Below are 25,447 nucleotides of genomic sequence, written 5' to 3' on the forward strand. Positions count from 1 at the left end.
GATGGCTGGGAGCTGCCCGCTATGGTAAAGCCATAAAAGTCAAGTGACTTTTCTTGGGTGAGTGGACCTGAGGACCACCCCACACCCAAGCCCAAGGAGGCTCCACCCAGCAGGGAGCTTGCCTCCCCTCTCTGCCAGGGAAGCTGAACATCAGCACCAGCACCTGGGCCTTCGAATCACCTGTTCACTGACCCCAGTAAGGTCCAGAGGCTCTTTCCCATAGAAGACAGAAGGCAGTAAGTTCTAGTTCATATGTGCAGCAAATATCATCTTGCTGTCTTCTTCCCACTCCCTGAGATTATCTTTTCCCTTTCACTTCTTTACGAAAAGTCCTCATCTCCAACTCTTTCTGGTCTGTGTCCAGTACTAGAGTCACTCCCAAATGCTAGGTTTGGGAACAAGAACTGAGATCTTCCAAATCAATATCTCTACCAGGGAAATTTGTTTTCTCTGCAACAGGATCCTGAGAGGAAATACACCCAGCTGGGCTCTCCTCTATGGAGGTGAGGAGAATGGCCAAGACAGTGGGGACAAGATGAGCAGGAGACTGAGGATTGGACCTTTCCAGTCACAAAGAGCTAACAAAAGCTTAGTGTCTCTTCTCTCCCTAAGCAACAGGAAATCTTTGAGTTCTGTTTAATGATTTTGTTTTTGTTTCAGTAAAATAATCAATTAACTCAGTGACTACATGTACTTTCCTTTTGATCTTCTGACACTGAGCTATCTGAAGACTCTTTCCAAGGATACGTTTTTCTGATGGTCTGAACACCTATTTTATATACCTTTCTCTTTCCAAAATATAATTATTTGGGGGGAGGGTGATAGCAGGGATAGAATTCAGGGGGACTCATCCACTGAGCCCTATTTTGTATTTTAGAGACAGGGTCTCCCTGAGTTGCTTAGCACCTTGCTTTTGCTGAGGCTGGCTTTGAACTCTCCATCCTCCTGCCTCAGCCTCTTAAATCACTGGGATTATAGGTGTGTACCACTGCACCTGACCAAGATAGAATTCTTTAAGGCTTGGGTCTTATAAACAAATAAGCAAAGGGCCTCAGAGGATAGGACACTGCTCCCAGGGAAAGCAGGACATACCTCGGTTACCTGCCCCTCACCTCCGCATCTCCCTGCAGTTCCTACCCTTTCCCTTTTAAGCTGACCTTTTCCCAGTGTATAAGATGGCTACTTGGTTTTGCTTTCTTTTCTTTAAAAAATGTTTTAAACTTATTATTAACAGATAAATAAAAACATAAAAATCATACTAATAAGGTACTATGGGATGCTTTGGTACAATTATACACTGTTTACAGTTTAAATCAGGCTAAACGTACCTACTCCCTAAAACAGTTATCATTTCCATATGGGAAAAACCTTGGAAATATGTTCTTGGAGCTTCTTGAAATGTATAGTACATAATTACCAACTATAGTTACCCTGCTGCAGTAACACACCAGGGCTTCTAACTACCAACTATAACTTAGTACCCACTAGTCAACCTCTCCCCATCTCTCTACCCCCATCTCTCCCAGCCTCTAGTAATAACTACTCTATTCTCAACATCCATGAGATCTGCTTTTTTTTTAAGAATCCATGTATGAGTGAGATCATGCAGAGCTTGTCCTTGTCCCTGGCTTGTTTACACAATGATCTCCAGTTCCTTCCAGGTTTTGCTCTTTCTAATACCTCATTTGGGTTGATTCTAACTGCAGATACAGACTTTCAAAGAATTCATTTTGGTTTGAGCTCTTCAGAGAAAAACAGTCCTTCTTATCACCTAGCCCCAGGTTTGTATAGTGGGTCATCAGTCTGTGTGGTCCAGGGACCATGGCATGAGTCTGGAGCTTTGTGTTCTCTGAGAAGCAAAAGGGAAAACTTGACAACTGCTCAACTAAATTCTTGAACTCTACTCTGAGTTCCGACTTGAACAGAATACTGCTGGACTGGAGCCAAGCCCACCCCAGCTCTCCTTCCCTCCAGATTCTATTGAATTGTCAGAGGACTGCAGAATCCTCAGTTGACACTGGATGGAGTTAGGCCTGGAGTCTGTCACTGTAACTCAGCTAGCCCACCATTCTGGCAGAGTAGGCTTCTATTACCCTTCTGTCCTTGAGGTCCCCTCCCATTATCAACAGAACATCCATATTAATAATGCAACCATAATAATGTCACCCTTGGGAATCCCATGAAGGGGACGTATGTTCCAAAAATATACAACAGATTTTCAAACCCAGACAAGTCTTTTACCTCCAAGTCAAGAGTGACATTCTTGACTCAGTCCTCTCAAATCTCTTATTAAAATGACTAACCTCCCAGGTTTCCCTTGGCCTAGGATTCCCCCTCTCCCATCCCCCCTACCCCACCCTCCCCCACACCCCTGGTGTAGAGCTGACACTCCATCTGGATTCTCTGGACTTTTAGACTTCCCAGAATTGCCTTTGGGGTGAGCTCTGGCAATAACTCCTGATGGTTTCACTGCCAGCTGCGACACGAGGCTGCATTTGCCTGCATGGCCTCTGGCCTCTGCTCCTCCACAGACCACATAATGGAGAAGGGCAGAGGAGAAACAGGGTCAAACCTGGGTGGGCTCTTGGGAAGGCAGCAGACTTAGGAAGGAAGGAAATCTGAGGAATGAAAAAGAGGACTAAGCTATGACAGTGTCTCCTAAGTATCTTTGAGTCAGTCTGTTTGCTTGAGACGGGGTCTGGCTATGCTGCCCAAGATGGCCACAAAACCTGAGGTTAAAGTGTCCTCCTGCCTTGCCTTTCCTCATAGCTGGCTCTACAGGTGACACTGGCCTATCTTAAAGTATCTTTTAAACACCAGGAGAGAAAAACTACTGAGAGGGAGGAATGTTCAGTTAATGTGGAGGAAGAAAGCATACAGAAGGACGATTCTAGGAAGAATCACAGAATTAATTTGAATTCACTCCGAGGACAAAATGGCATTTGGTTTTGTCAGTGATTGAGGGACAGTGGCTTCCTCCCCCTTCTGCCCCCTCCCAACCTGCTCTTCTTCCTTCTTTCCTGATCCCTCTTCTGCTCCTGTATTCCCTCTCTTCTTTCTCCTCCCTCTTCTCCTGCTCCTTCTTTTCCTTCCTTCTCCTCTCCCGTTTCTGCATCATCATCAACATCATCATCATTATCATCATCATCTCCACCATAAGGAAGGACCTTATTTACAGAGGGCTACCTAGAGGGTCGACTCCATGCCAAGGGCTTTTATGCAGACCTGCAAACTTCACAGTGGCTCTGTGGGGGGTCATCTGATTTCCTTTTTCCACAAATGAGTCACAGAGTAAGTGACCTTGTCAGAGCCTTCCTACTTAACCACGACACAAGACAGCTTTCATAACTTATAAGAATTCATGAGTGAATTTTAGAATTCCTGAGTGAATTAACCTTAGGAATGATGATATTAGCCTCTAATACCTCAGGAGCACAGAGTCAACCGTAAGTGAAACGGTGCACCGATGCAAAGACATCCTGTTCTCCCTGAATTATGAGATGGAGGCTTTTTTACTTGGAATTTCAAGTCTAGAAACTCCTATGGGAGGGACAGTTGGAGGCCTTAAGGGCTCCATTCTACATAGGATATGGGAAAGTCAAATATTTAAGCATTTTAATTGTTTAAGCTAAAAGAGAAAGAGATTCATAAAAGCATCCAAAGAAACTTTAAGGTCAAGAAGAAGTATTGAGGTGGGACAGAAAAAAAAAAATGGTTCTAATACAGGACAGCCAATCCCTGCTGGGAGGGGAAATGGTGCTTCTGTGGGTTGTAGGCCTTTCTAAGAACAGCTTTGTCACATTTTTCTCATGGATGCATTCAGGGCTGCTGCAATCTCTTCATCTCCCTTGCTTCTGATAGGAGTTGATTCCTCCAGACCTAAAATCTCTATAGCAGATCTCTCCATGAAAGACAAGACCTAGAACTGGACTTCCCTTGGTCCGCCACTCTGGAGCCTCATAAAAGATTTCAAGAGCATCGCCCAAACTGAGGCTTCAGAGCCAGGCCATCACATGGACCATAAAAGCACACAAAACCACATATGACACAGTGGTGTGGACTCGGACATCAATGAGTCACAGAGCGAAGCCAAGAGGTGTTCTATACATGAGACATTGTGTGGATCACTCTCGGCGAAAGAGTTGACAGTAGAAAGGGTCACAAAAAGAAGGAATTCCAGGGGCTGCAGTTGTAGCTGAGCGGTAGAGTCCTTGCCTAGCATGTGTGAGGCCCTGAGTTCAATCCTCAGCACCACATAAAAATAAACAAAGTTATTTGATAAAAAAGGGGGTTCCAGAATTAAAACAAGGTTACTTCCTCTCCTGAATCTTGGAAATCAGGTGTTTCTTTCTTTTGTTAATCTTCAGATATTTAAGCTAGAAAGAAATCTACATTAAGTTTTTACAGCAAAAGAAAGCACATGCATAAGTGTAAAACTAAATATAAAATCTAGCCAATATATTGGTCTGGGGTTATGGCTCAGCAGAAGAGCGCTCGCCTAGCACGTTCGAGGCCCTGGGTTCGATCCTCAGAACCACATAAGAATAAATAAATAAAATGAAGGTATTGTGCCCAACTACAATTAAAAAATAATTTTTTAAAAATCTAGCCAATATATATAAAAACTGTAAAAGCCAGGTACAGTAATCCCAGCAGCTTGGGAGGATGAGGCAGGAGGATCACAAGTTCAAAGTCAGCCTCAGCAACTTAGCAAGGCCCTAAGCAACTCAGGGAGACCTTGTCTCTAAATAAAATATAAAAAATATAAAATTAAAAAATATTTTTAAAAGAGATGGGGATGTGATTCAGTAGTTAAGCATGCCTGGATTCAATCACCAGTACCAAAAAAAAAAAAAAAAAAAAAAAAAAAGACAAAAGAAAACAAACTATAAGAAAAGATTTCTAAAATCATTAACAATTTAATAATGTATAAAATTTGAAGTGATTCTCTATAAACTAGTTTGGAATTAATGAAAAAAATTATTTCTAATATCACTTTCAAACACTTTTAATTCCACATAAATATCTATGTATGATTATTAATTCAAGAAATAGCTATCAACTTCTCACATTGTGCCAACTCTCATTCTAAACACCATGGGAACAACAAAAAAATAAATAAATTTGGTTTATCTGAAGTGATCCAGTATGTATGTGTGTATTTTAAAAATAGCCTCTGTACTTGCTCTCAAAAGCTGTGTAATCCAGAAAAGTAAGTTACCTTACTCTCTGCATAGGGACCATGATCTTTGATCTTTTATTCTTTGCCTTTTAATGGAATTTTATTTTTTATTAATTTTTTAAAATTTGTGTTCAAAGCACATTAGTGCATTATAATTACACCCTAGTGAACTGTGTAGTTACATACTTGTAGATGTGTGCAATAGAATAACATAATTCGGTCAATTTCAATCCCTAGTACCTGCCCTGTGATCTTTGATCTAACCTTAAAGCAGGAGCAGCTGCTCCAGATGGACCATGCAAAAGGTGACACACATCAGTGGGAACAGCAAGTACAAAGACATGAACCTACGGGTGTGTGCAATGAACTTGTGAAAACTTGAGGAGCTTGGGTGACTCAGGAGGAGTTGACTTGGGGCCACTCCATTCTATTCTAAGAAGTGTGCAGTTAGCTGTGAAGGCGAAGCATGTGATGTGACGTGTGTGATGGATAACTGACATTCACCACCCAGTTCTGGCACATGGCAGGTTTCCTTTCCCAGCCCCTCCAGAATGAAGCATGGTCATGTGACCTGTTCAACCAATGAAGTGTGAGTGGAAATAGTTTACATCCTATCCAGGGAAACTTTCAGGACAGTTTTGATTTGGCACATTCTCTTCCCCTTCTGAGGCAATCATAGAAGATGCTCAGAGTCATGCTGATCACAATGGTGATTTTCCAGGAGGATCCTGAGTGGCTGTAAGCACAGCCCCCACTCTACCCCACCCCTATGCCCTGCAATGAACAGATAGTGTGAATGAAGGGGGGGAAAAAAAAAAACAGACCTGTAACTCTGAGCCTCTGGGTTTGGAGGAGTGCTTTTTACTGCCCAAAAAAGGAACCTGTGCTTTCTGACACGCTGTGAAATTTTAAATGATAACTCTGACAATGACATATATAGAAGATGGATTCAGAGAGCCTGCAGCTGCAGCAACTGGCTAGAGGACTACAAAAACCCACAGATGATATTTATGTCAGGCACCAGGACCAGAACTGTGAGCTTAGAAAAGCAGCAAAGGAACCCAGAGATGTGATGGCAAGAGCTGACCTGAGTTTGATCATGACTTGAGATTGCAAGAATGTCTGATAGTCTAATTGTTTCAGAGGTGATGAAAAGAGAAAGTTCTTGAAAGAACAGGCTTGACTAACAGGGAGATGAAGTAAGATTAAAGAAGGAGCTACAGGCAGCCTGGAGAAGCTTATCCCATCAAGAGCAGAGGCATATCCCCATGCAACAGAGGCTATAAGAAGATAGTGAACTTTGGAAGAAAACAGATGTGAGAGTGAACAGGGGCTGAGTCATTGAACTTTGCTCATTCATTCATTCAACAATAGTAAAAATCAAAGAAGAATCCTGCCCCAATGGGACTTACACTGAAAATACAGAGAAGCAGGCATTTTTAAACACTGCAGAAAATAGGACATTGTGATTTTTAAAGGGAGGAAATAATAATTAAAGACAGTGGCCAGAGGGGATCCAACATGGCGGCCGGCGAGCAGGCAGCATTTTCTATACCTCCGCAGTAACGGGATCAGAGAGACACATAAATACACTTGCATGGGGCATGCTGAGGAACTTCTAACAACTTTCCACTGAAAGGAGACCTGCCGATAACTAGTAAGTCTGTGGGAGGGGTCAGTTGGTCCCAGGTGAGTGAATCTCCGCAACGCGGACCAGGGACACAATCCCGCCGGCCACCGCTTGAGTCTGTGAACGGCCTCTGGCGGTCCAGCGATAGGTTCCACATTCCTACCACCCCACCCCCAGCCGGCTCGGTGCATTGCAGATCAGGGACACAATCCCGCCGGCCGCCGCTGAACTGCAGCGAACATAGGAACCTACTGGGCCCCGCAGGCCTAAGTCTGTGAACTGACTCCAGCGGCTTGGTGCTAGGATCCACACTCCTAACACCCCACCCCACCCCCAGCCAGTTCGGAGCAAAGCGGACCAGGGACACAACCCCGCAGGCCGGCCACGGGCGGCGGCCAGACTGGGCCCCGCAGGCTTGAGTCTGTGAAAGGCCTCTGGCGGTCCAGCGATAGGATCCACATTCCTACCACCCCACCCCCAGCCGGCTCGGTGCATCGCAGATCAGGGACACAATCCCGCCGGCCGCCGCTGAACTGCAGCGAACATAGGAACCTACTGGGCCCCGCAGGCCTAAGTCTGTGAACTGACTCCAGCGGCTTGGTGCTAGGATCCACACTCCTAACACCCCACCCCACCCCCAGCCAGTTCGGAGCAAAGCGGACCAGGGACACAACCCCGCCGGCCGGCCACGGGCGGCGGCCAGACTGGGCCCCGCAGGCTTGAGTCTGTGAACGGCCTCTGGCGGTCCAGCGATAGGATCCACATTCCTACCACCCCACCCCCAGCCGGCTCGGTGCATTGCAGATCAGGGACACAATTCCGCCGGCCGCCGCTGAACTGCAGCGAACATAGGAACCTACTGGGCCCCGCAGGCCTAAGTCTGTGAACTGACTCCAGCGGCTTGGTGCTAGGATCCACACTCCTAACACCCCACCCCACCCCCAGCCAGTTCGGAGCAAAGCGGACCAGGGACACAACCCCGCCGGCCGGCCACGGGCGGCGGCCAGACTGGGCCCCGCAGGCTTGAGTCTGTGAACGGCCTCTGGCGGTCCAGCGATAGGATCCACATTCCTACCACCCCACCCCCAGCCGGCTCGGTGCATCGCAGATCAGGGACACAATCCCGCCGGCCGCCGCTGAACTGCAGCGAACATAGGAACCTACTGGGCCCCGCAGGCCTAAGTCTGTGAACTGACTCCAGCGGCTTGGTGCTAGGATCCACACTCCTAACACCCCACCCCACCCCCAGCCAGTTCGGAGCAAAGCGGACCAGGGACACAACCCCGCCGGCCGGCCACGGGCGGCGGCCAGACTGGGCCCCGCAGGCTTGAGTCTGTGAACGGCCTCTGGCGGTCCAGCGATAGGATCCACATTCCTACCACCCCACCCCCAGCCGGCTCGGTGCATCGCAGATCAGGGACACAATCCCGCCGGCCGCCGCTGAACTGCAGCGAACATAGGAACCTACTGGGCCCCGCAGGCCTAAGTCTGTGAACTGACTCCAGCGGCTTGGTGCTAGGATCCACACTCCTAACACCCCACCCCACCCCCAGCCAGTTCGGAACAAAGCGGACCAGGGACACAACCCCGCCGGCCGGCCACGGGCGGCGGCCAGACTGGGCCCCGCAGGCTTGAGTCTGTGAACGGCCTCTGGCGGTCCAGCGATAGGATCCACATTCCTACCACCCCACCCCCAGCCGGCTCGGTGCATCGCAGATCAGGGACACAATCCCGCCGGCCGCCGCTGAACTGCAGCGAACATAGGAACCTACTGGGCCCCGCAGGCCTAAGTCTGTGAACTGACTCCAGCGGCTTGGTGCTAGGATCCACACTCCTAACACCCCACTCCACCCCCAGCCAGTTCGGAGCAAAGCGGACCAGGGACACAACCCCGCCGGCCGGCCACGGGCGGCGGCCAGACTGGGCCCCGCAGGCTTGAGTCTGTGAACGGCCTCTGGCGGTCCAGCGATAGGATCCACATTCCCACCACCCCACCCCACCCCCAGCCGGCTTGGAGGCGGCCAGACCAGGCTCCGCAGGCCTGAGTCTGTGAACTGCCTCTAGCGGTTTGGCGCTAGGACTTTGGCAGTGCTTAGTGCTGAGTTCCAGCTTTGAGACAGAGGAGAGAAGCGGTCCAGTTGGGTTCCAGACACCGGTCGGACCACAGAGGAGGACAGCAGCCGCCATTTCGGAGAGATGATGTAATCATCCCCATGTTCTATTGATCTCAGCTCATCCAGCGACGGAACAGGTGATTTCAGGCTGGTAGTTGCCTGCGTCTAGCAGACAGATTTCTTGCTCAGGCTCGGGACTGGGGATCTTGTGGAGAATACTCCTAGAGGCTCATGCCTGGCAAGGCGTGTACCAGGCACTGAGCAGCTGGATTCTGGTTCCCGGGGCTAACCTGGCCCAGGTCTGAGGAAACTGCGGAGACTGCCGGTGGAGGCCAGCTCCAAGTGGAGCGTGCGCTGAGCTAGGGGCGACTGGGTTCTGACTCCCGGAACAGTTTTGGCCTGGGGCTAGGGAACCCGTGGGGGTCGCTCGCTGGAGCCAGCTCCCAGCGGAGAGTGTATCGAGATAGGAGAGGCGGAGTTCTGGCTACCGAAGCTGCTTTGACCCAAGGCTAGGGAACCAGCGGTGTCTGCTTCTCAGTCAGGGTCCTGTTGGGTGCTGTGGGGGCAGAGTGGAGCTTCCACCTGCACCCAGAGCAGGCCAAGTGACCCGCCGGCGTGGTAGCATGACACCCCAAACGCAGCTGGGTCTGAAGAGAGTAGCCGCCCACGCCTAGAATAGGACCAGCGACCCCGCGAAGCGGTAGCCAAGTAACCTCATTTGGAGTAGGGGCTGTGCAGAGCGGGCAGGCAGACCTGCGGCCCACTGGCAAGACAGGCCAGGTAGCTTGCCAGAGTGGTGGACACGTAACACCGAGGCAGTTGCGTCACACTGGTTGGAGTGGGGGCGGAGCAGGGTCGCCGCCCGGGTCCGGAGGGGGCCCAGCGACCCGTTGGAGAGGTAGTCAGGTACTCCCATTGGGAGTGGGGGCTGTGCAGAACTGTGACCCACCGGCCTAGAGGTATGCCAGCGTGGTAGACTCGTCACACCAATTGGAGTGGGGACCCAGCAGAGCCGCCACCCACATCCAGATCAGGACCTACGACCCCAGGGCGTGGTAGTTACGTTACCACAATTGGAGTGGGGGCAGAGCAAAGCCGCCTCCTGTGCACGCAGGGGGGGCAGACCTGTGACCGATCAGCGTGATAGACAGACCACCATAATTAGAGGAGGAGCACAGCCACTACCCACCCTGCAAGGGAGACTTTCCAACTATACAAGAGCAACATAAATAAATAGGGGGTAAATTTCAAAAACACAACAGTTGCACCAAGCAGAAAGAAACGCGAGCAGTATGAAAAGACAAGGAAAGAAAGGACCACAAGCAATGCAGGTCAACTCAACTTTAGAAGAGGTAATAGCTGCAACAGATGGAATATCAGATAAAGAGTTCAGGATATATATGCTTCAGATGATCTGGAGTCTCAAGGAAGACATGAGACAGCAAAATCAGACAATGAAAGATCACATTGACAAACAAATCCAGGAAGTAAAAGATCAATTTCACAGGGAGATAGAAGTAATAAAAAACAAACAAATAGAAATTCTAGAAATGCAGGAAACAATAAACCAACTTAAAAACTCAATTGAGAATACTACCAGCAGAGTAGATCACTTAGAAGAGAGAACATCAGACAATGAAGACAAAGTATTTCAGCTGGAAAAGAACATAGACAGCTCAGCAAGTCTGCTAAGAAACCATGAGCAGAACATCCAAGAATTATGGGACAATATCAAAAGACCAAATTTAAGAGTCATTGGGATACAGGAAGGCACAGAGCTCCATGCCAAAGGAATAAACAGTCTATTCAGTGAAATAATACGAGAAAACTTCCCAGAATTGAAGATTGAGACAGAATCCCAAATCCTAGAAGCCTACAGGACGCCAAATGTGCAAAATCATAAGAGATCCACACCTAGACACATTATAATGAAGATGTCCAACATACAGAATAAGGAGAGAATTTTAAAAGCTGCAAGAGAAAGAAAGCAGATTACATTTAGGGGTAAACCAATCAGGATAACAGCTGATCTCTCAACACAGACTCTGAAAGCTAGAAGATCCTGGAATAACATATTTCAAACACTGAAAGACAATGGGCTCCAACCAAGAATCGTGTATCCGGCGAAATTAAGCTTCAGGTTAGAAGATGAAATTAAAACCTTCCACGATAAACAAAAGTTAAAAGAATTCGCAGCTAGAAAACCATATCTTCAAAAAATCCTCGGCAAAACATTACAGGAAGAGGAAATGGAAAATAACATTGATAACCAACAATGGGAGGTAGGACAGTAAAGGGGGGAAAGTAGTCAAAGAGGATAACAAATCAGGTTTAGTAACATCAATAAACAAATATGGATAGAAGAACAAACCACATCTCAATAATAACCCTAAATGTTAATGGCTTAAACTCACCAATTAAGAGACACAGGCTAGTAGAATGGATCACAAAATAAGACCCAACAATATGCTGTCTACAGGAGACGCATTTGATAGAAAAAGATATACATAGACTGAAGGTGAAAGGTTGGGAAAAGGCATATCACTCATATGGACCGCGGAAACAAGCAGGAGTGTCCATACTCATATCTAATAAAATAGATTTCAAGCCAAAGACAATCAAAAGGGATAAAGAAGGACACTTCATACTGCTCAAGGGAACCATACACCAACAAGACATAACAATCATAAATATATATGCCCCAAATAACGGTGCAGCCGTGTTCATCAAGCAAACTCTTCTCAAGTTCAAGAGTCTAATAGACCACCATACAATAATCATGGGAGACTTCAACACACCTCTCTCACCACTGGATAGATCTTCCAAACAAAAGTTAAATAAGGAAACTATAGAACTCAATAACACAATTAACAACCTAGACTTAATTGACATATATAGACTATACCACCCAACTTCAAGTAGCTACACTTTTTTCTCAGCAGCACATGGAACCTTCTCAAAAATAGACCATATACTATGTCACAGGGCAACTCTTAGACAATACAAAGGGGTAGAGATAATACCATGCATCTTATCTGATCATAATGGAATGAAACTGAAAATCAATGATAAAAGAATAAAGGAAAAATCAAGCATCACCTGGAGAATGAACAACAGGTTGCTGAGTGATCAATGGGTATTAGAAGACATCAAGGAGGAAATTAAAAAATTCCTAGAGTTAAATGAAAACACAGACACAACATATCGGAATCTATGGGACACATTGAAAGCAGTTCTAAGAGGAAAATTCATTGCTTGGAGTTCATTCCTCAAAAAAAGAAAAAACCAACAAATAAATGATCTCATACTTCATCTCAAAATCCTAGAAAAAGAAGAGCAAAACAACAGCAAAAGAAGTAGAAGGCAAGAAATAATTAAAATCAGAGCTGAAATTAATGAAATTGAAACAAAAGAAACTATTGAAAAAATTGACAAAACTAAAAGCTGGTTCTTTGAAAAAATAAATAAAATTGACAGACCCTTAGCCATACTAACGAAGAGAAGAAGAGAGAGAACCCAAATTACTAGCATACGGGATGAAAAAGGCAATATCACAACAGACACTTCAGAAATACAGAAGATAATCAGAAATTACTTTGAATCCTTATACTCCAATAAAATAGAAGATAGTGAAGGCATAGATAAATTCCTTGAGTCTTATGATCTGCCCAGATTGAGCCAGGAGGATATAGACAACCTAAACAGACCAATAACAATAGAGGAAATAGAAGAAACCATCAAAAGACTACCAACTAAGAAAAGCCCAGGACCGGATGGGTATACAGCAGAGTTTTACAAAACCTTTAAAGAGGAACTAACACCAATACTTTTCAAGCTATTTCAGGAAATAGAAAAAGAGGGAGAACTTCCAAATTCATTCTACGAGGCCAACATCACCCTGATTCCGAAACCAGACAAAGATACTTCAAAGAAAGAAAACTACAGACCAATATCTCTAATGAACCTTGATGCAAAAATCCTCAATAAAATTCTGGCGAATCGGATTCAAATACATATCAAAAAAATTATACACCATGATCAAGTAGGATTCATCCCTGGTATGCAAGGTTGGTTCAATATACGGAAATCAATAAATGTTATCCACCACATCAATAGACTTAAAATTAAGAACCATATGATCATCTCGATAGATGCAGAAAAAGCATTCGACAAAGTACAGCATCCCTTTATGTTCAAAACTCTGGAAAAATTAGGGATAACTGGATCATACCTCAACATTGTAAAAGCAATCTATGATAAGCCACAGGCCAGCATCATTCTGAATGGAGAAAAATTGAAGGCATTCCCTCTAAGATCTGGTACAAGACAGGGATGCCCTCTCTCACCACTTCTGTTCAACATAGTCCTCGAGACACTGGCCAGAGCAATTAGGCAGACGAAAGAAATTAAAGGCATAAAAATAGGAAAAGAAGAACTTAAATTATCACTATTTGCAGATGATATGATCCTATACCTAGCAGACCCAAAAGGGTCTACAAAGAAGCTATTAGAGCTAATAAATGAATTCAGCAAAGTGGCAGGATATAAGATCAACACGCATAAATCAAAGGCATTCCTGTATATCAGCGACAAATCCTCTGAAACGGAAATGAGGACAACTACTCCATTCACAATATCCCCCCAAAAAATAAAATACTTGGGAATCAGCCTAACAAAAGAGGTGAAAGATTTATACAATGAAAATTACAGAACCCTAAAGAAAGACATAGAAGAAGACCTTAGAAGATGGAAAAATATACCCTGCTCATGGATAGGCAGAACCAACATCATCAAAATGACGATATTACCAAAAGTCCTATATAAGTTCAATGCAATGCCAATCAAAATCCCAACAGCATATCTTGTAGAAATAGATAAAAGAATCAGGAAATTCATATGGAATAATAAAAGACCCAGAATAGCAAAAACAATACTAAGCAGGAAGTGTGAATCAGGCGGTATAGCGATACCAGACTTCAAACTATACTACAGAGCAATAGTAACTAAAACAGCATGGTACTGGTACCAAAACAGGCGGGTGGACCAATGGTACAGAATAGAGGACACAGTAACCAATCCACAAAACTACAACTATCTTATTTTTGATAAAGGGGCTAAAAGCATGCAATGGAGGAAGGATAGCATCTTCAACAAATGGTGCTGGGAAAACTGGAAATCCATTTGCACCAAAATGAATCTGAATCCCTATCTCTCGCCATGCACAAAAGTTAACTCAAAATGGATCAAGGAGCTTGATATTAAACCAGAGACATGGCATCTGATAGAAGAAAAAGTTGGTTATGATCTGCACGCTGTGGGATCGGGCTCCAAATTCCTCAATAGGACACCCATAGCACTAGAGTTAACAAACAGAATCAACAAATGGGACTTACTCAAACTAAAAAGTTTTTTCTCAGCAAAAGAAACAATAAGAGAGATAAACAGGGAGCCTACATCCTGGGAACAAATCTTTACTCCACACACTTCAGATAGAGCCCTAATTACCAGAATATACAAAGAACTCAAAAAATTAGACAATAAGATAACAAATAACCCAATCAATAAATGGGCCAAGGACCTGAACAGACACTTCTCAGAGGAGGACATACAATCAATCAACAAGTACATGAAAAAATGCTCACCATCACTAGCAGTCAGAGAAATGCAAATCAAAACTACCCTAAGATACCATCTCACTCCAGTAAGACTGGCAGCCATTAGGAAGTCAAACAACAGTAAGTGCTGGAGAGGATGCGGGGAAAAGGGCACTCTTGTTCATTGCTGGTGGGACTGCAAATTGGTGCAGCCAATTTGGAAAGCAGTATGGAGATTTCTCGGAAAGCTGGGAATGGAACCGCCATTCGACCCAGCTATTCCCCTTCTCGGTCTATTCCCTAAAGCCCTAACAAGAGCATGCTACAGGGACACTGCTACATCGATGTTCATAGCAGCTCAATTCACGATAGCAAGACTGTGGAACCAGCCTAGATGCCCTTCAATAGATGAATGGATAAAAAAAATGTGGCATTTATATACTATGGAGTATTATTCTGCATTAAAAAATGACAAAATCATAGAGTTTGGAGGGAAATGGATGGCATTAGAGCAGATTATGCTAAGTGAAGCTAGTCAATCTTTAAAAAACAAATACCAAATGACTCCTTTGATATAAGGGGAGTAAACAAGGACAGGGTAGGGACGAAGAGCTGGAGAAGAAGATTTACATTAAACAGGGATAAGAGGTGGGAGGGAAAGGGAGTGAGAAGGGAAATAGCATGGAAATGGAAGGCGATCCTCAGGGTTATACAAAATGTCATATAAGAGGAAAGGAGGGGTAAGACAAGATAATACAAATGGAAGAAAGGATGTACAGTAGAAGGGGTAGAGAGAGAAAAGGGGAGGGGAGGGGAGGGGAGGGGAGGGGGGACAGTAGAGAATAGGACAGACAGCAGAATACATCAGACACTAGAAAGGCAATATGTCAATTAATGGAAGGGAAACTGGTGTGATACAGCAATCTGTATATGGGGTAAAAGCGGGAGTTCATAATCCACTTGAATCAAACCGTGTAATATGATGTATTAAGAACCATGTAGTGTTATGAACGACCAATAAAAAAAAAAAAAAATAAAAAAAAAAAAAATAAAAAAAAAAAAAAAAAGACAGTGGCCAATTCATTTTGTTCGAAATCCTTATCTGATATCAAAGTCAAAAATAGAGATGTCTGTGTCCTTTTTTCAAAAAGAACTGCCACCTTCCCTTTGTTTTTCCTTTTTCTTTTTTACATTTAAGGAGCCAACTGTGAAAAAAAATATCAGTTTTCTTGACCTCAAGGTTATTTTTTAAAAATCAAGAATTTTTTTTTTTTAAACCAGGACAGCAGTATGTTGCAGTAAATTGGGTCACATGTATTGTGGGAGGTGGGATTGATGGTTAAGCATGGCTTTTAGAAAAGCCACTTCTCAAAGTTTCTTGTGCATATGAATCACAAGACCTTGGAGAATGCAGGCTGATTCAGTGGTTCTGGGCTGGGACCTGAGAGTCTCCATTCCCAACAGCTCCCTGGGATGCCAAGGCTGCTGGCCCCAGGAATGCCAAAGCATGGTTCTCATCATGTCTGTCTGTTCTTCCTTATGCACCTGAAGAATCAAATGGCAATATGTGATTGTCATGCAAAGATCTGTGACAAAGCGCCTCTGATGGATTATATATTCCTATAATTTCCTGGGTGTTACCATGATTATCCTGACTCCAGCCCAGGGAGGTTAGGTCACACGACTACGTGTGGGCAGGATTCACAAACCAGGTCTAGTGTGGAGACCAAGCTCTTCGTGGCTCCCTCCTCACTCTGTTTCCATCATATTTCTTTCCTGCTCTGTTGCTGCAGCAGGAAGGACCATTCTGATGCTGATAAAGCCAAGTCCATCAAAATGATGTGGGTTCAAGGAAAAGCAATGAAAATCCAAATGGAGAAACCTTCTGAGATTCAGCAAATAAAAGAACAATTAACTTTGGGATGGAGATTGTTTATTTTTGTTTTCCAGGAAGCAATATCAGTTTGTAAAAAGATCATCATATGCCTCTAAGAACTCTTGAACATTGTCACTTCCTCAACAGGGCATCTGCTTTCCTACTTCACTCGGATGACAGAAAATTCCATAAAAACCTTCCCTATCCATCAGGAGAAGCTACTATGCATCACACTGCAACATCTACAGTCTAGACACACAAATTCCACAGTGTTCCAAAATCCCCTAAATCTTAATAAAGAGTTTTCTATCTGTCTGCTTCTTTATTTTACTAACAAGAAGCCTTAATTCAATGCCGATAACTAAAATATGCAAGTAAAACCGTGGCTCTTAAACTCGACTGTGCGTGGTATCACTAGGAACACTGATAGGGAGTTCTCTAGAGTATGATATAATTGGCTTGGGATCCATTGGGTATCAGAACTTTTAGACATGCCTCAGAATATTCTAATGCGTACCCACAGTTGTGAATCACTGGCACAGAAGACTCTTTTCACTCTATAGTAAAACATAAATAAATAAATAGTGGGAAGATGTCTTCACTCGCTGTCAGGGTTTTTCCTCTTTATAATGATTACATATGTTTAAAATCCTGTTAGACCTTGATTCTAATTGCAAGTAATTGGTTTCCTACAATCAGTGACCAACCAGAGTTCCTACTTGGTGTTTGCTAACCAACCATAGCAGATGTCAGCAACACTGCTTCAAAGCAAAGGATCTTAATCTGGGAATGGAATTCAGATGGTCAGTAAATTTGGATGGGGAAAAAAGTGATATCTTAATTTTCACTAATCTTTTACAGAAGTTCAGCATTCCATTCAGTTACAAGTATAGGCAATAGACCACAATAGTATCGGCAGTTCTTGAGAGTTTGCAACCACTAGTATTTTTATCTTACATTTCAGTTTGGCCAGTTTTCTCAAAATATCATTTGCAGTATCACTCCAATATTACAGTTGCATAATAGACCTGCAGTTAGATCTAGCTGTTTAATGCAACAATGATGCATGCCTGTTATTATATCATAACTTTGGTACTGTATTTTAATGTTGTGTTCCAGAAAAACTGATTCTGCTTTAATTGTATTTTATGTATTTAACATTATTCTGAGAGGGTCTCTAAATTCTTCACCCAACGTGCCAATTTGGTCTGTGGCACAAGAGAGTCCTGACAAGACAGATGCAACAAATTTGCATCCAAGGCCTCCTCTTCTGCCTAGCCGGAATCCACCCGCGACCGAGACCCACAACCCGGCAGCCTCTCCGGAGGGAGACACCCTGGACCAGAGTCGGGTCTTGTTTTCCCCTGCATTTCCGCAGATAACATTTAGCCTGAAAAGCCAGTTCAACTCAGTGGATGGGCTTTCTCTTTCCCCTCAGCTGCCTCTTGCTCTTGGCATTTTGGAATGCCCCAACTGCCAGGCCGGTAACCCGAGCCTCCAAATTAATCAAAACACACAGCACCCAGTTCAAGCCCTGGCAGACAAGCCTGGGAGCTATAAAAGCTCTCCTCTGGTGACCCCAGGGCCACTACTCCCCAGCCAACAAATCCCCCTCCCTTGGATGCCTACCTAGACTGCTCCACTTGCTCTCCCAGGCAGGTGCTTGGGCCGCAGATTGCCAGCTTGTGGGCGACTTACCTGGGGGGACGCCTCTCGGTCCGCGAGCATCCCTCGGCTCTGCCTAGCCCGAATCCACCCGCGACCCGGCAGCCTCCTCACTAGGGTCTCACGGCCAAGTCTGGCGGCCGCAAGTTGGAGGTGGGCTGGAGAAGGGAAGGCAGTCAGACGCACGGGCGCTGGAGCCAGGAGCTCGCTGGGCCTCCCGAGTGCAGACGCCCGGCGCGCCTCCCGCTTAATCTGGGCAGGGCCGGTAGCCACTCCCTCCACCCTGTGCAGCCGCCTCCCCACCGCACATCCCCCCGAATTCCTCACCTCCGACCCGCAACGCCTACCCCACCTGGGCCCCAAGACCTTTGAGCATCACCTTCTGAACCCCGATCCTGGATGGGCGCCCACCTGCCCTGCAGTCGCTTAGCCCTTTCTCGCTTCCTGGGCACTATGCCCAGTAGAAGGGACAGTGCCTGGTGAGTTGGGAGGGAGAGGGACGAGGGCGGGACCTGAGCCACTTCTTCCCTCCCTTGGAGCCACCACCAAAGCCTGGATGGGGAGGGACCGACCGCGCGGCTGAGCTCTACAAAACCTGCGCTGGAGGGCTGGCCAAGCGAGCTTCACACCAGGGGCTTCCCAGCCCGCACCGCGCAGGGGACGCGGTCGCCTGAGAGCCTGTGGGCCCCTGGACACACTGGAACTCCGAGCCGGCGCCCACCATGCGCCCCGGGTCCTTACGGAGGCCGCCGGCACTCCTGCTTCGACTCCTGCTGGTGCTCCTGGCGGCTGCGCCCGCGGCGAGCAAGGTGAGTACCTGCTGCGCGCCCCCCACTGCTGCACTGGGTCCTCACCCCGGGTGTACGCGGGTCCCGCCGACCCCACCCGCAGGGGCGCTGTCCGGGAGCCGCTGCCTGGCGCAGCTGGGGCTCCACGCAGGTCCCGACTGGCAGCGCGCAGAGAGGAGCTAGTGGGTATGCCCGGGAACAGGTGGAATGAGCGGCGCTGGAAGACAAGGCGAGGAGGGGGCCTGTCCAGGCCGTTAGGAGACAGGATGAAGAGGAAAGGCTTCCTGAGGTCAGGAAGTAGATAGATCTACAGAAGGATCCGTCCGTCCGTAGGCAGATAGATAACTGCCGCGGTGATACTTGAGAACACCGGATACGGGGATGCGCAACTTGAGGTCGGTGAAGCACAGCTGGCAGCTGTGGTGGCTGGAAGCGCCCAGGACTGAGGACTGGGAGGAGAAACCTGCGGGGAGTCCCAGCCCGGCTCACCCTAGTTATGACCTCACCCTCACTCTTTCTGGGGCTTAGTGTCCTCCTTGTCAAAACTTGGCCTTCGGTGTTCCATTGACTGTGGGAAAGCAAGTGGCATCACTGAAAAATTAAGAAAACTTGTACCAGGATAAATTAAGCAATGCCATCGATTTGATTTCTGTTAGGAGTTTAAGTGACACTGGGTTCATTTAAATCCACCCCATAGTTCTTATTCTTTAGCATTGAAAATAAAGTCTCCTCAAAACTATTATGCCTCCTAGAGTCGACTGACTTGATTTTAACTTGTGGAAGTGAAATTTAACTTCTCAGATGCTTCATGTTATTTTTACGCTTAAATGTTAATTGGGATGATAACATGGTCTATCAAGTTTTATTCAAAAGATGAGCAGATATTTTACAGATTCTGTGATTGATAATGGATTGGAAACTAACAATCACAGTATTCCTTATGTGTTCCAAGAAAAGAGTTTCAGAACCTATGGCCTCATATAATCCCCGTTTTTTTCTATTTAAATTAAATTTTAATTTAAGACATTATAGATGCAGCTAAAACTCTTCTCTCATTTTCCCAGAGGTATCCATTCTACCACTTCCATGTTTCTTTTCAGACAGTTTCTATGCATTTACATACACATATATGAACAAACAGTATGTTTAGGTTTTTAATGTGGTATCATTCCATACTACATATATGTACATGTACATATAAATGTACATTTTTGCAACTTATAAATCTATGTCATATTAAAGATCTACCTCTTTTTTTTTCACTCTGTTGCATAATTTTCCCCAATATGCCAAGTTAATTGAACCATTGCCCTATAGATTTACATTTAGGCTATTTAGTGTTTCACATTCTAAAGGATTTTTGTAATCCAGTTAATCTCTTCATGTACTTGGCTCTAACAGAAATGCATTTTTCATAGATGAGGAATGCCCAGTCTAGGTGGTTAAATACTGCTGGGCACGATGGATATAACTCATGCAAATCGGTGAGGATTATCTAACAGCTTCAACTGGAATAAACACATCTTAGAAGTAAAAAACCTAAGGGAACTGGATGTTGTGGGAGGGCCTGGGAAAGGGTTCCAGAGCAGGGTTTGCACATGTTTCTGAGCTCAGAAGGAAATTCGGGAAGGTAGAGGAATCATACTCCTATAAAGATCAGCCAGTGACCATACAACCTGCAGACAAGCCATTTTAAATTATATTGTTGTATTCACTTATATTTTGCCTGTAGAATTTTCTGTTTTGAGTTTGGCCAAATCTTGGCACCTTCTTGCTTTAATTAATATCATAATTAATTAATTAATTAATATAATAATGAGTCTATTTTTTATCATCATTTGCAATAAGTCTTTGTTATAAACTTCAAGGATTATCATTTCCATTGTATCTGCTGAAGTAGATAGAAAAAATATGCCATCAAAATCGTGAAATGGGTCTTTACCTTCTGGAGAAAAGGAATTAACAGTTAATTGATAACTGGGTGACGTGTGCTTACATGACTTCCTCCACAAACTATCTGATGCTGATGAAGGCAGTTGACCATTTTGGGCCTCAGTTTTCTCACCTGTGAATTGGGGGTGTTGAAACCCTTGTTTGGCCAGCAGGCAGGGTCATAAGAGAAGCACCCAAGTAAGAGGAAACCTTCAGAGCCAACTGGCTGTTGGCATTCCAGAATTCAGGCCCAGTTGTGCCCAATCACTTCAAAAGCGAAGCTGGGAATCTATTTGGTATTAGAAATATCTCAAATTCTAAATATTAGCAACTACTTGTTTAAAAACAAAAAGTCCATAATGAGAGCCTAACAATGTATAAGTGAGAGCTAAATTTAGCCTCTGGGCATCATATTGGTCATCTTTTGTGCTACATTAGGTAAGACTACATTTTGCTCTAAATTTCTGCAGTTTTACTTTAGCATTGAACAAAACAGGAAGACCACAGTGGTGTTGACCCTTCAAGCGAGTTTAGACGGGGTGGAACTGTCCTCCCACACAATCTGTCCCAGAGCACCCAGAGTGAATGCTTCGCCCTTGGCTCAGCATCAGCTCCAGGCGGGCTGTTCGGCACACTCTCTGGCACACTCTCCGGTTGTATAGCCGGCCCACTCAGCTCACCCACTGGAGACTGGGAGGTGCTCTGTTGTTACCCCAGGTCATCTGTGTGGCAGAGCAGATACAGGGAGCCCTTCTTTCTCTCTGGATAGGTGAGGTTCACCAACTGAGACATCAAGGGTTATCCTTCCATACTGGGTCTTGAATTCCAGGCAGGGCTGGACTGTGAAGGGCAAAGAGCAAGAACTGTCAAGAGGCTCTAGGAAGGATGCTGTCTCACCTGATGGCATTTTAAATTTAGAAACTTCAGTCGGACTCGAAATCATTTCAAACAAGCGAAAAGTAATGCATCCTGCACCAATTTATCTGAGATTCAGCAAATGTTAATAAACTTTGGCTTCTTGGCTTAGATTTCTCTCTTCCCATACACACTTTTGTACTTACGCTTTCTGAGTGTGTGTGCGTGTATGCGTGTGTGTGCAGTCCCAGTAAAAAGTAAATATTATTGTTTTGTGGTCTTTCTAATGTAATAAATAGCTTCACATTATATATATGTATGTCTATGGAACTTGTCTTTTATCACTCATTATTATGTCCCTGGGTCCATGTTGACACATATTGATGTGATTTATTTGTGAAAATATCTGCTACATAGTATCCAGTAATATAAATAAAGCCATTATTTTTCCCCCTAAACAGGGTTAAGTTTGCCTTCAAATTTTCATTTCACAAAGTTGCAATGCATGTGTTTGTATATATACCATCAAGACAACTAGAATTTGAATTCCTAGGTGGCTCATAGAGGAAGCATGTTTTAAATTTATTAGGAACTGCCACATTGATCTTCAGAAGAGTTGTATCATCAGTGAACCAGAGTACACATTTCCCTACATCCTTGGTAAAACTTGGTGTGTCTGAATGTTGATGAGTGTAAACTGAGGGCTTGTTTGACTAGTGAGTTTGTGAACCTTCTTAGCCCTTAATTGGCCATATATAGTTCCCTTTGCATGAATTGCAAATACCACTTTCTGCTTATTTATCAACTGTGAGCTTTACCTCTTTGATGCTAATTAATTGGAAGTTATTTACATATTTGGGCACCACAACGTATTTGTCATTTATAGAAGTCATTTTATTCTGATCTTTGGTTTATCTTTTTATTTCGTTTTTGGTGCCTTGATGTGTAAATGCTTTTTTTTTTTTTTTGATGTGTAAATGCTTTTTTTCCCCTTAATCTCAAACTTATTCATCCTTCTTCAACGTTTTGTCCTTTATACCTTGTTGAAGAAATTCTTTTCTGGGATCCTGATGATGTTCTCCTGTTTTTTTGTTTGTTTAAAAAAGTTTTTATAGTTTAAATTCTTTTTAATCCTGGAATTATTTTCTACTTATGGAGTATGACTATATCTTTTTTGATATAGATAACAAATTATCCCTCATTCTTTATCAGCTACAGCATTCTTTCCTTCGGCTTTGCAGTGTTACATCTGCAGACATGTATATAGTGAGCATCAATTTACATGGAGTTAATTAGTAAGCTCTCTGTTCTCTCCCCCTCCCTGCTCCTTTTTGCCTCTACATCAATACCAGATCCGTTTTGATTACTAACTTTATGCTAAACCTATACCTGATAGGACAGAGCAGTTACCTCTGCTATTATTATTTTCTTTAAAATTGTTTGGTTTTCTTTTCTCTGTTCTCCATTGACTGAAGTTTGACAAGCATCTGCTTGTCAAAGTTTCATTTCTGTGTTCCCTGTAGCTGAAGACCTTAATTTTCATTGCTATATTGTATGTATAAAAACAATGTATTTTTCCATTCTGCAATTGATTAATGAATTCAAGGCAGAGGCCATTACAAGTAATGTTGCCACATGTATCTTTATTTAAATGGGTTAATTTTCTTACAATGTTTTAGTTTTTGTTTCTTTAGTTTCTAATTCTTTTATATTCTTGGTGTTATTGTAAATGACATATTTAAAATTTTAACAGCCTATTAAGGAAATAATAAAGCATGGTTTAATTTATTCAAAACATAAATACACATATATGTGTATATATGTGTGTGTGTGTGTGTGTGTGTGTGTGTGTGTGTACACACTGGAGATTGAACCCAGGGACAGTTTATCACTGAGCTGCATCCCCAGCCCTTTTTATATTTTATTTTGAGACAGGTTCTCACTAAGTTGCCGATGAACTTACTAAATTGCATAGACTGGCTTTAAACTTGCACTCTCCTTCCTCAACCTCCCAAGGTATTATAGGCATGTACCCCTGTTCTTGGTTTGAGTTTTATATTTTGATTTTGATCCAACAACTTTGAAAAATTCAACTGCACTTAAGGCTAAAAAATTTCTGCCTTAGCTGCATCACACAATATTAATAAGTAGTATTTTAACATCATTAAGTTCTAATAGTTTTTCTAATATTTGTTCTGTGGGTTATTTAGGTGTGTATTCCTTAATTTTCAAACACATGAAGATTTTCTAGTTATCCTTTTGTGACTGAGTTGTGGTAACGATTACATTGTGACTTCAAAGGTTTCTATATAGGTCAAGGTTTTTGATCATGTTGTTAAAATTACAGTGAGTGAGTGCATGGATATTTAATCTGCAATTCAGGTTTTAATCAAATCTTTAAAATTCTCAGCCATCACATTTTTATGTCTAGAGAGACATAAAATTCTCTCTAATCTTGGCAGCTTGTTAGACACAGGCTGGGCCTTCTGCTTTTTGCCTTCTACTTCTCCTAACTTCTGATGTAGAAATAAGATACCTTTCACATGCTGCTCAGATATTCTTGGCCTCATCTTTATAGAACTATGGCTCCCCCACCTTGACTACAGATTTTACATAAGCACATGCTGATGCTTCCTCTAGGCTCTGTCCCTCAGCTTCTCTATTGTATGCTAGAAGTGTGGGGCTTTAACGTCTGTGGAGCAAATCTTTCACCAATGGGAGACCAGAGCCATTGGGTAAATTCTTCTCCCATGAAGAACTGTCCTGAGTACAGAGGGTCACTCATACTCTTCGAACAGTCCCCAGAGACCGTGCATCAGTTGTATAGTTCACATCAGCTTTGCTCTACTTCCTGAGGGTCCAGGCCCATGATTTAATCTCTTTTCTCTCTCCAGACCACATGCTGTGAAATCCCCTTACGTGTATCTTCCAATTCTTTAATTCTCTCTTCTGCTCTTTTTAACTGTCTATGCATTTTCAATCAATTTTCAATTAACTTTTCAGTAATGATAAAGCACTCTAAAATGATTTGATGCACATCATGACCTAAGTCTATTAATTAACAGCTCTTAAATGTCTGTTTGCTCATCTTAAAGCAGAAGCAGCAGATTTAATCCTCAGGAATTTATGAAGATCAAGTTATTTAATACAGTAATGCACACTTACCACACGTGTCATAGGAATCATTCCATAAATGTTCAATGTGATCATTGTCATTCATTGATCTGATCTTCAATGACTAGTCTTATTTCTAGAAGTTCTCTTTGGAGTCCATCTGTTCTCTTGTGTTGTGTTTTTCTCCCCATATTTTTCTTCCTTCTTTATGCTTTTAGTCATTTTACAAGTATCTCTATTATTTTTCTGCTTCTTGTTCTAACTTTCAACATCTGGAGTCTATCATCTTATCTCTTCTGTTTGTTGACTCTTTCTCATGGGGAGACATTGTGAGAAAGAGACTTGGGAACTGAGCTTCCTCTGTCATAATAGCCTGCACCACCCATTTGGCCTCACGGCTCACAGATTGGAGCTGTCTAATCCTTGAGACAAAAACAGCAAAGTGATTCTGTGGCTTCCTAGGGATTTCTCCTTAGTAAGATGGGATCACATAGTACTGGTCTGGAGAGAGGAACATCAGCTTTGGTCTGGATGTTCTCAAAACTCATGCATTGAAATGTAACCCCAAGGTGATGGTGTGGAGTTGGGTCAGAATTTTGGGAGGTGAACTGAAGTAGTGTCCTTACAAAAGAGGCCCAAGGACACTTGTTTGCCTTTTCTAACATATGAAGACACAGTGAGAAGGTGCCATCTTTGA

General features: G+C 43.9%; 1 protein-coding gene across 1 annotated transcript in view; it reads left to right on the forward strand.

Moving 5' to 3' along the window:
* The first annotated feature begins 18,783 nt into the window (after positions 1 to 18,783).
* Col4a3 (collagen type IV alpha 3 chain) overlaps positions 18,784 to 25,447 on the forward strand; it is a 131,462-nt gene continuing 124,798 nt past the window's right edge. Inside the window, exon 1 of the mRNA XM_026409533.2 lies at positions 18,784 to 18,870. Within this exon, the coding sequence (XP_026265318.2) occupies positions 18,784 to 18,870 (87 nt within the window). The remainder of the gene's footprint in view (positions 18,871 to 25,447) is intronic.

Source organism: Urocitellus parryii, chromosome 1 (genome assembly GCF_045843805.1).
Source record: "Urocitellus parryii isolate mUroPar1 chromosome 1, mUroPar1.hap1, whole genome shotgun sequence".
NCBI classification, from domain to species: domain Eukaryota; kingdom Metazoa; phylum Chordata; class Mammalia; order Rodentia; family Sciuridae; genus Urocitellus; species Urocitellus parryii.